The following is an 11,550-nucleotide window of genomic DNA, read 5'->3' as shown; positions in this document are numbered from 1 at the left end:
ATATTCGTTCGTTCGTTCGTTCATTCATAAGCAACCAATCAGTAATACATGTTTACGTCCATATTATTTAGCAGTTTTCAGAAGGCTAATCGAGTATTAATTCATTCCTTCCATTATTGTATCCATTCATTCATTCATTCATTCATTCATTCATTCATTCATTCGTTTTTAACAATTCGATATTTTATACAAATTTATCCTATCGAGATAGATTTAATATCAAACATCATTAATATTGTTATTATTTTAGCAATTATTATTATTTTTATTACAAATTATTATTACAAAAGTTCAATTTATAATTTGCAAATTTTGATAGATATTGGTGATTCAATCTATTCATTCATTCTTACATACGTACATGCACGCATGTGTATCTATACATACAAACATACATGCATGCATGCATTCATACGTACGTGCATTACTTCATGCATGCATACAATGTACACAGATACATACATACATTTTGATACTACCTGATCTTTTTATCATTGATATTGTGTGTATGTATTTACTATATGTGATTGTATATGTATGTATGGATGGATATATATATATATATATATATATATATATATATATATATAGATTTATATATAATGGTTTTTATGATAGCTAGTCACTAAATGATACTTTTGTTAGTCTCAAAATCCAACAACTTATTCACATATTTGATTGCATCTCTTTCTACTTTTACGGCTTGTTTCTGTGAAATAAAGTGAGACATGTCCTGGACTTTTGATTTTTTTAAATATTTTCGATATATCGGAGTATGGACTTGATATGATACAGGCTGATGTAAAAATGATACAGATATGAAAAAGAAAATACCATATAAAAAATTAAAAACGCGTCCGCACTACAGCTGTGCGACGCCATATTTGTTCTTTCAGCTCGGATGGTAAACAAACAATTTTCGCCTTTTAAATTAAAATCAAAATGCAAAAAATTCGTTCGAACCGTCGTGTATAATGTTGGCTTTCGCTTGGCCGAACTTATCCTACTTTCAATGGCTGACAAACGAAAATTACAATGTTGGTTTTGTTTTTTTTCTTTGTTTACCATCACTCATTCATATTCAATTATTCATATTATTGATTTGGTGATGGTTGGGGGCTTGCATTGAAGTTGTTGATGCTTTTGGTTTTGTCGTTTTTGCATTCATCTATGTCTGTAATCGTAATGACTTGTTACAAATAAATCAAGTTACAATTTAATTTGCCATTTAGCAAATTTTTTATAAAAGATTGTGTTGTTCAATTTCCTGCCAATTCACTATCAATCAAATTGAATCACATCTAAAAATGATCAAACTTTCAGGTGAGATAGACAGAACTTTGAAGAAGATAGTGGAGGGCATAGAAGTCTTTGATGATATGTGGGCCAAGGTAGCAGGATTTTTTTGTAACCAATTATCAATCAATTATTTATTAATTAATTAACTAATTAGTTATTTCATTTACGTTCAATTAATTTTAACTAATTTTAAATTGAGTTCTTAATATGCACATCTGTCCAAAGGTCCACAGTGCTGTCAATTGCAATGTCAAAGAGAAGCACGAAGCTGAATTGAAGAAAGAGATAAAGAAGTTACAAGTATGGTACCAATTAATTTTTGGTTTTATTAATTATTTTTTTAAATTTATTAAAATTTAACCTTTTTTTGTTCAATTTTTTCTTTTTATAAAATGTTATTTAAGATATTAATGGCTTAAATTGTTATTAACTATGTTAACTTTGAATGTGCAAACTGTGTAAGCTTTGATTTTTTATTTGTTTTTTTTTCATTTCATTGAAAAATACAAAAATTATCAATTGATCTGCTCTATCTGTTGCCATTTGAAAATATTTGGTATTCAAATTTTATCAATTACTTTAAAATGTCAATTAATTGTTTAGATGTAAACTTAAATTATCAATTAATTTTTTAGCGGCTTCGAGATTTTGTAAAAAGCTGGATAACATCGAATGATATAAAGGACAAAAATGTCTTATTGGAGCACAAAAAGCTCATAGAAAATGTTTGCTATTATTTTTATCATTTTATATTTTATTTGAATTAATTATTATATTTAATGTATATATTTATTATTTCAATTAACCAATATTCATATTTTCAATTTTTTTTTATAAAAATTTTAATTTGGTTTCATATGCACAGCCAGACTTGATATACAAATTTTCATGACAAATATCATTGCTTCTATTGAACTATAAATACAAATAAATTTCATACAAATAATATAATTTATTTATACTAATTTATTATTTATTCATTATTAATTAATTATTTGTAATTGTTTTGTTTTTAATTTGGTGAAAAAATTCTTTCAGAAAATGGAGCAGTTTAAAGTGATTGAGAGGGAGACAAAGACGAAGGCCTACTCGACGGTTGGGTTAGGGACGGCTGTAAAGGTTGACCCCAAAGAAAAGGAGAAAGATGACATCAGAATGTGGCTTTCTGTAAGTTTCCCTCTCTCTCTCTCTCTCTCTTTCTCTTGTTTTCTTCCTCTCTCTCTCTCTTTCTCTCTCTCTCTCTCTCTCTCACTCATTTGCTACCTTTGCATATTTTATTCTATTTATCTTCTAGTAGTTTTTTTTGTTTATAGCATTTTCAGATAAATTTATAGCTGAACAATACTTCTTAATTTTTTAGTGTATATTCTCGTGTCTCTTCCTCTCTTTTTTTTTTTGTTCTCTCTCTTTGTTCTCTCTCTTCCCTCACTCTCCTATTTCTCTCTCTCTCTCTCTCTCTCTCTCTCTCTCTCTCTCTCTCTCTCTCTCTCTCTCTCTGTCTGTTGTCAATTTAAATAATTTATTTTTTGCTGGATGACTGCCATTTCTGTTAAGTGGAGTATGACTGAGATATGCGCCATCTAACTTTTAACACCATTGCATTTGATACACTATTATTATACACTATTACCATTGGATAATAAGCTGTCATCGTCATCATCATAACCATCATCATCACCATCATCATCATCATAATCTTCATCATTGTGATAATGATAATTGCCATCAGTTCTTTACTTTCAGCATGAACACAGACATTCTTATTAACCATCATCATTGTTTTCATTAGAATCGTTATTATCATCGTAGTTATCGACATCATCATCACCATCATCATCACCATCGCCACAATTATCATCATCATCATCGCCATCATCATCATCATCTCTGTAGAACCAGATAGATGCACTGAACATTCAAGTTGATCAGATTGAAAGTTCAATAGAAGCCATCATCAGTAAGAAGAAGAAACTGGATAGTGAGGTTGGCTCTGATTGGTTGGCTGTCACCGGTTAATTGATGTTGGCTAATTGTGATTGGCTGATTGTGTGGTATGACGGTTGTCATTGGATGGTCAGTTTTGATTGGGTGGTCAGTTGAGATTGGGTGGTCAGTTGAGATTGGTCAGTCGTGATTGGTTGAGTTGTAATTGGTTAATTGTGACTGGTTGATTGCGTAGCTGGTCGGTTTGTGATTGGTTGATTAATTATTATTTGTCCGGGCTAGTTGTAATTGATTAATTATGATTAGCTGGTCGGTTGTGATTGGTTGCTTGATCATTCAAATGAATGTTTATTTTGTTGGCAGTGATTAATTTGTTATAATTGATCAGCTCTCAGGAGAAGTTATCTAATTTTGCTGATTTAAAAATAGAAACAGGAGCAAGTGGATAACTATCGATGTCACCTGGAGCAACATCGATTCCACATCGGTCGATTGGAACTCACCATGAGACTTGTCGACAACGACGCTCTAGATATATCGTTGGTACGTTTTTCGTTTTGATGTTCGTTTATCTGCCTGCCTGACTGTCCATCTTTTTTCTGTCTGTTTATTTGTTTGTTTGTTTACATGTCTCTTGGTTTCTGTTTTTCTGTTTGCTTATTGGTATACATTTCTGTTTGATTTATTTCTGGTTGTTTGTTATGCCAAACACACACGTACACATGTATGCACACATAATACACACACCACACACACACACACACACACACCACACACACACAGATCAACAAAATAAAGGAGAGTGTTGAGTACTACGTCTCCCTCGGCAGCGACCCAACCTCATCGTCGGGACCACTCAATTCAGATGACTCTATGATGTATCTCTATGATGAACTCAATCTTGATGAGGTTGGCTGGCTGGTTGGTTGGCTGGCTAGCTGGTTGGTTGGCTGGTTGACTGGCTAGTTGACTGGTTGGTTGGTTGGTTGGCTGGTTTGAGGTTTATCAAACATGAAAACACCGGCACAACACTGCACACAGGAATCGGAAGCTCTAGGAAGCAAGTTGCAGACTCGGATGGTGAACGACGAGGAGCGATCGAGTGAGACGTCTGACCTGGGCAGGGACAGCCTTTCCTCACCCATCAACACCCCTCCTACGTCCCATCTACTCAAACTTAATCCCATGGTTAGTTGAACCCGGGACAAATAGGATGTTGACGTCCGTGTTTCCTATTTCTTATTTTATAAGCCTGCACACCGACACATTCAAACAGTTTGTAGGTCTAGGTAGCCTGGAAAGTACAAAATAAGATTGAAAAATAGATTAAGATAATGTAAGAGTTCTCAGGTTAATTCACTTAATTTCCTTCTTTTTCTCTTTGTGCTCTCTTTATTCTCGTATGCACTCTATCTTTGTCTCTCCTCTCTTTTTCTTTTACTCTCTCCTCTCTTTCTTTTACTCTCTTTCTCTATCTCGCTTTTTCTCTAAGTCTTTCGGTTTGTTAGGTAGTTTGCATGACTGTTTAATTGTTTGTGAATACATTGATTAAATGTTTAATTTCATGAAGGATGATGATGAGAGGCCAAGGATGTTGACCCAACTCTCACTGGATTCTGTAAGCTTCGTTCATTCATTCATTCATTCATTCATTCATTCATTCATTTACTATTCCTTCCATTCGTTCTGTCATTCACTCATCTATTCGTTCATTTATTAGTTAATTTCTTCATTTGTTTTTTCGATTGTTTGCTCTCTCCCTCCACCTTTTTCACTTTCTCTTTCTCTCTCTCTCTCTCTCTCTCTCTCTCCTTCCATCATTTCGATCTTTCTACCCAACTGACGTTTGCCACACATTCAAAAGCGGCAGACAAACGGCTTGATAATGGCCAGCTCTTGCTCCTCCTCCTCCACGACGATGACGTCATCATCGACGACGGCAGCCACAAGAAGTCATAGTTCGTTGTCGACGTCATCGTCGTCGTCGTCGTCGGCGGCCACTCACCATCATCACCATCATCACCATAAACATCATGCCGATAGTTAGCAGTGTTCTTTTTTTTGTTTGTTTTTATTCTTTTTTTTCTAACTCGCTCATTCGCTCGATCATTCTTCTGTTTGCTTACGTATTCATTCATTCATTCATTCATTCATTCATTCATTCATTCATTCATTCATTCATTCATTCATTCATTCATTCATTCACTCTTTCATTCACTCTTTCATTCACTCTTTCATTCACTCTTTCATTCACTCTTTCATTCACTCTTTCATTCACTCTTTCATTCACTCTTTCATTCACTCTTTCATTCACTCTTTCATTCATTCATTCAGTATATTTCTTCCTATCATTATCATTGTAATTAATTCATTTTTTGCTACGGTCAATTTGTCACACATTTTTTTGGTACATGCTCCAAATGTTTTTCCTGATTGCTCATTCATTCATTCGTTCACTCTCTCACTTACTCGCTCATTCATTCATTTGTTTATTTATTCTTTTATTCAATTATTTGTTTATTCACTCGTTCATTTGCTTACTTGCCAGCTAACTGACTGGCTGACTACTTAATAGATATTTGTATTAATTGAGCAATTAATTATATTTCTGCTGTAGAAATTTGCTTTCAATAAGTATCTCATTGATGATGATGACGAAGAAGATGATGATGATGATGGTAATGATGATCGCAATCATGGTCTTGATAATGATGACGACGAAGATGATGATGATGGTGATGATGATGTTGAACATTTTAGGTGGTTTCTCAAAGCTGAGTGATGGTGGGAGGAGTGTGTTTGATGAATTCAAAAAAGCTTCTTCCCATGCAGCCAATCAGAAGTAATCAATCAATCATTCATTCATTCGATCAATTCATTCTTTCATTAATAATTTTTAACTAGTCAATCAATCTTTTCATTCATTTTCCTTCTGTCAGTCATTTAATCAATCGATCAATCATTCAATTCATTTTTCATTAGTTTTTTAAATCAATCAATAAATTTTTTCATTCATTTTTATTCTATCAGACATTCACTCAATCATTCAATTATCCTAAATTTCATTTTTTTTTGTATAACTATATCTTGCTGTATTTATTCATTCATTGACATGACGACAACAACAATAACAACGTTAATACAATTTAAAACGTTAATAACACTGACCACCACCACCACAACAACAAAAACAACAACGACAACATCAGCAGTAGCAACAACAACAACAACACTAACGAAATGTTGACCAATAGCAGCAGCAGCAACAATCGAACGACGTCATCGATCGTGGCATCGTCGTCGCCAGCGGCCAACTACGCCAAAGTGGCTAGCTCCCACGTTAACTCATCCACAACTAGTTAGTAGTTGCATGGTGGTTTTTCTTTTTCCCCCAAAAAACATTCCTACGATCATTTCTTGACCCATTCACTTGCCTACAGAATTGTCATCGTCGCTGGACAACAGGCCAAGTCTATTAGCTCCATCATCATCATCTTCTTCATCATCATTCTCATTATTGTCTTCATCATCGACAGCAGCTGTAGCATCGACTTCTATCTCCTCCTCGTTTACTTCTACTACTACTACTACTACTACAACAACGTCAACAACAACAACATCCTATTCATCGACAACAACAACAACATCATTATCATCATCATCAACAGCAACAACAACGTCATCATCAACAACGTCGTCGTCGTCGTCGTCTTCATCGAGAGATCCTGTATCAGTAGCAGCAATGTCGCTGAAGCAGTTGTCAATAACTGCTGCCGCCAGGTCCAACAACCAATCAGATTTCTCCAAAATTGTGAACGGCCAATCACAGCAGGGGATGCCCACGCCGTCAACCGCCCCTACACCATTCTCCTCTTCGTCTTCAGCATCATCATCATCTTTACCATCGTCATCATCATCATCATTCTTGCCTACATCACTCACATCATTACCAACAATGTACAACACTTCGTCGTCGTCATCATCCGTACTGAACTCAACAATGACGACGACGACGACGATTCTAGCGTCAGCCGCGACGACGACGACAATAACGATAACATCCGGTAACTATCCCTTGCAACAACTTCAGCCCCCGTCATCGACCAACAACCAATCAAATCTCTCTGTCAACTACAACAACGACTCGTCTTCATCCCTATTGGTCAATCCTCCTCAGTCCAACTCTACCAAAGTTATTCGACTCCACCCTTTATTAGGCGTGGCTCCTCTGGGCACCCAGCCATTGGACAAGTACCATCGACATCAGCTGGTCATGCTGGGAGCTGCCATCAATCACATTCCCTATGAGATTGACTCTGAACAAATCAGGTACGTTTCTATCTCTCTCTTTTTTCTTCCCCTCTCTTTCTTTCTCTCTCGCTCTCTCTCTTATATTTTTTTGCCCAACTGTTTTAAACTCTTTATCTATTTATAGATCATCCGTTTTAACTGCTGGCGTGATGAGCAAAGTTTTCAACTCTTCCGTTAATTTAGTTTTTGCTTTTATTATTTTTTTAACCACTAGGTTAAAAAAATAATAAAAGATATACAGCTATACAGCTAGAGATATACAGCTTCCGTTCATTCAACGTATTAACGTTTATTCAATTAGTCAATTAGTCAATCAATCAACCTATCAACCAGCTAATGAGTGAATGATTGAATGATCGAATATACAGTTGAATGAACGAATAATTAAATGAACATCTAAAGAACGATTGGCTGTATAGACGAATAAATGAACTAAATATTGAATGAACAAATGAAAGAATGAACGAATGAATAAAAAATGAACGAATGAACGGAATGCAGGCCTTGTCTTCCGAGGAACGTGTACAACAGTCCGACCTACTACACGCCAGCCAGCCACCTCTCATTTGACTCCATCGAGTTCTTCAACCAGCTGCACATTGAGACTCTCTTCTTTGTTTTCTACTTTATGGAGGTCAAGATGGATGGTGATGAGGATGATGATGATGGTGGTGATGATAGTGATGAAAGAATGATGATTATGTCATTTCTGGTGATAATGGTACCGTATTGATTGATTTTTGATACTTTTGAATAAATTATGTTGATGAATACGACGATGACGATGACGATGACGATGACGATGAACAGGGTACGAAAGCACAGCACCTGGCAGCTAAGGCACTGAAGTTAAAATCATGGAGGTTTCATACAAAATGCCTCATGTGGTTTCAGAGGTTCGAAGAACCAAAGATCATAAATGAAGACTATGAACAGGTACATCTATCTAGAGATATACAACTTCTACTGTATCTATTTAAAGATAAACAACGTCTTTCTATATCTAAGTATCTAAGCTCATACATCTAAATATCTGAACACGTGTATCTAAACTAATAAACACATTTACCTAAGCATATAAACAAATATTTAAAGAAAATAATCAACACGTTCAACAAGTCTAAATTTTTATTCACGCCATCCGTTCATGAATATTTTAGGCCTAATTTAGTTGATAATTATTCACGGTGTGCTAATTTTTCGGCGCTAATTTGCCGATTAATATTCATTATATGTTAATTTCAGGGCTCCTACTTGTATTTTGATTTTGAGGCCTGGGCTCAGAGGCAGAGGGAGGATTTCACATTTGAATATAAATATCTCGAAGATCATGAACTCAACTAACTAACTAACTAACTTGCTCTTAACTGAATAGTGAACGGTCAATTTAAATTCAAATTATCTGATGTATGATTGGTTGGTTAAAATCCACGTTAACTGGTGTGTGATTGGTTAATTCAAGCTTAAGTTAACTGAGGATGTGTGATTAGTCAATTCCAATTAACTGGTTGTTGATTGGTCGAATAAAATTCATTAATATTAATTCAATGGTTGGTTTTTGTTGAATGGTCAATTTGTTCAAATGACATTTTTGGCTATTTTCGAATTGGAATGATTGATTGATTGGTTGATTGGTTGATTGATTGATTATTGTTTTGGTCATCATTAAACGCGTTTTAGGAACTGAATGATTGAGTATTAGTAATAATTAATTTCTTATAATGCTGATAACGGATTAATTCAGTTGGCTGCCTGGTTGGCTAATTGATTGGCTGGTTGGTTAGTCGGTCGGTTGATTGGTTGGTCGGTTGGTTGTTTGGTTGGTTGATTAGTAGGTTGGTCGGTTAGTTGGTTGGTTGGCTGGCTGGTTGGTTGATTGTTGCTGATCAAAAATTGCAATGATAATATCACTTTCATTGATTGGGATGATGACGATGATGATGATACCATCAATTTTAATAATATTAATAATTATAATTAAATTGCCTCTACCAATAATTAACACGTTAACGTTGATACTGTCATTGGTTTTAATATTATTATTGTTATAATTATAGTTATAATTATAGTTATAATTATTATTAATTTATACTTATTTTTGTTCAGAGTAACTGTAATCAGTGTTGGTAATCAACATAATGTCTTGGGATCATTAGATAACATTCGCTCTAGTTGTTTGATCGGTTGGTTGATTGATTGATCGGTTAACTGATTGATTGATTGATTGATTGATTGATTGATTGATTGATTGATTGATTGATTGATTGATTGATTGATTGATTGATTGATTGATTGATTGATCGATTGATCGATTGATCGATTGATCGATCGATCGATTGATCGATCGATTGATCGATCGATTGCTTGTGATGCTCTTTTGAAATGCTTACATGTCATTAGTGAGGTATCTTTCTTGTTATAAATTATACATTAAGTTAACGTTCTCTAAGTATTTCATGAATTGGTTACACAAAATTGATAAATAATTCATTCGTTTAATTATCATTTATTATCATCATCCGTTAATTCATTTGTGAATTAATTAATTCATGAATGAATGTTAATTGGATTCGTGAATTTATTTATTTATTTGATCATGTTCTTAGTGCGTCCTATCTCTTATTAATTAATTAATTAACTAATTAATTGATTAATTGATTGATTGATTAGTCACATAACATTATAATACATTACATTTCTATATTTTATTCGCTCTAAAGTTGTCTGAATGCACATGTGTGTGTGTGCATTCATTATTCTTGTATATATTTTACAAAGATAATAAAATATTGCAAGTCATGTTTGGTGTGTTTTTTAGTGTGTGTGTGTTTTTTAGTTTGTGTGTGTGTGACTGGTGTTCTATGTTTCTATGTAATAAAGTATAATATTGAATAAAGAGTTTAAACTAAAAATAAAGCAATCAGTTACTTCGTTTATCTTTTCAAATTTATCGATTTACACTACTTAATGAGCAAAAAACCAAATTTTTCAAACTGGTACTCTTTGGAACCTGCTGCATATCAAAGCAATATCCAAGTGATCACATGAAGCTAATCACGATGCGAACAAATTTTATGGCCCATTGTTGTTGTGATCGTCGCCGATTTATTTAAAGCGCTCCGGAGAAATATTTTAAATGCCTTAGTTAAATGTAAAAATAATAAATAAATATATTATTTTATTTAATTTGCTAATTTGCTTTTTTGCAATAAATTTAATGGTTTTTAATATTTAAAATCGCAAAACTAAAAAATTTTTGCTAAAAAAAGTTTAATTAATATTTAAAATTGCTTTATGAATTAATAAAATTTAGTTAGAAGGTTTAGTTAAGATTAGTGATTAGTCAATTGGGGATTAGTTGACTTTGTAGTCCCATGAATAAATCAACTAGCCTGTGTATTGAAATGGTAAGGTAGTTTATTTTATTTTATTTTTTTAACTTAAGTCTTTTTAAGTTATGTTTTAAAATTTAAATTAATTTAATTATTAAAAATTAAAATAATGATTAATAAAATAATACTTATTGTAATTCAATACAATTATCTTTTGAAGAAAATTTCTAAATTAACATTAATCATATTTTATCACCTTAATTCTACTCTAATTAACTTTTTTACCAGTTAATAATAGTGTTTTATTAATATTAATCAAGAATCCTAATCCTAATGTAACTGATGATCTGTCTCATGACTTGATGTTATAAAATAAAATAAATATCAGTGATATAATTGATGATGTAATTAGTGTTTGGACCCCACAAAAAGAGATAATGGTAATTAGATAGACCCAATAATATATGATAAAAGTAGTTAGATGAACCTATTTTTATAATAGACACTATTAATAAAAACAATCAATTATATAAATAAATGCTTTTTCTAATTAGTTATTATGTGAATAATAATTATTATTGTTTAATAATTATTATTATTATAATTGTCATAATTATAATAATAATTATTATTATAGTAGTAGTAGTGCCATTTCAGTTCTCAA

At 33.0% G+C, this 11,550-nt stretch overlaps 1 protein-coding gene across 1 annotated transcript; it reads left to right on the top strand.

Moving 5' to 3' along the window:
- Nucleotides 1-1,307: 1,307 nt before the first annotated feature.
- On the top strand, nt 1,308-9,034 carry HELRODRAFT_113765 (hypothetical protein; the record flags this gene model as incomplete). Its single annotated transcript, XM_009025159.1, has 11 exons — nt 1,308-1,391; nt 1,525-1,599; nt 1,935-2,024; nt 2,338-2,466; nt 3,193-3,282; nt 3,673-3,786; nt 4,027-4,168; nt 6,789-7,572; nt 8,056-8,188; nt 8,365-8,490; nt 8,800-9,034. 11 exons carry the CDS (start codon nt 1,308-1,310, stop codon nt 8,896-8,898), a joined length of 1,866 nt encoding a protein of 621 aa, XP_009023407.1. The 3' UTR covers nt 8,899-9,034.
- Nucleotides 9,035-11,550: the final 2,516 nt, after the last annotated feature.

This window comes from Helobdella robusta (assembly GCF_000326865.2).
Source record: "Helobdella robusta unplaced genomic scaffold HELROscaffold_40, whole genome shotgun sequence".
In the NCBI taxonomy this organism is placed as follows: Eukaryota; Metazoa; Annelida; class Clitellata; order Rhynchobdellida; family Glossiphoniidae; genus Helobdella; species Helobdella robusta.
This window is presented reverse-complemented; position numbering and strand designations above follow the sequence as displayed.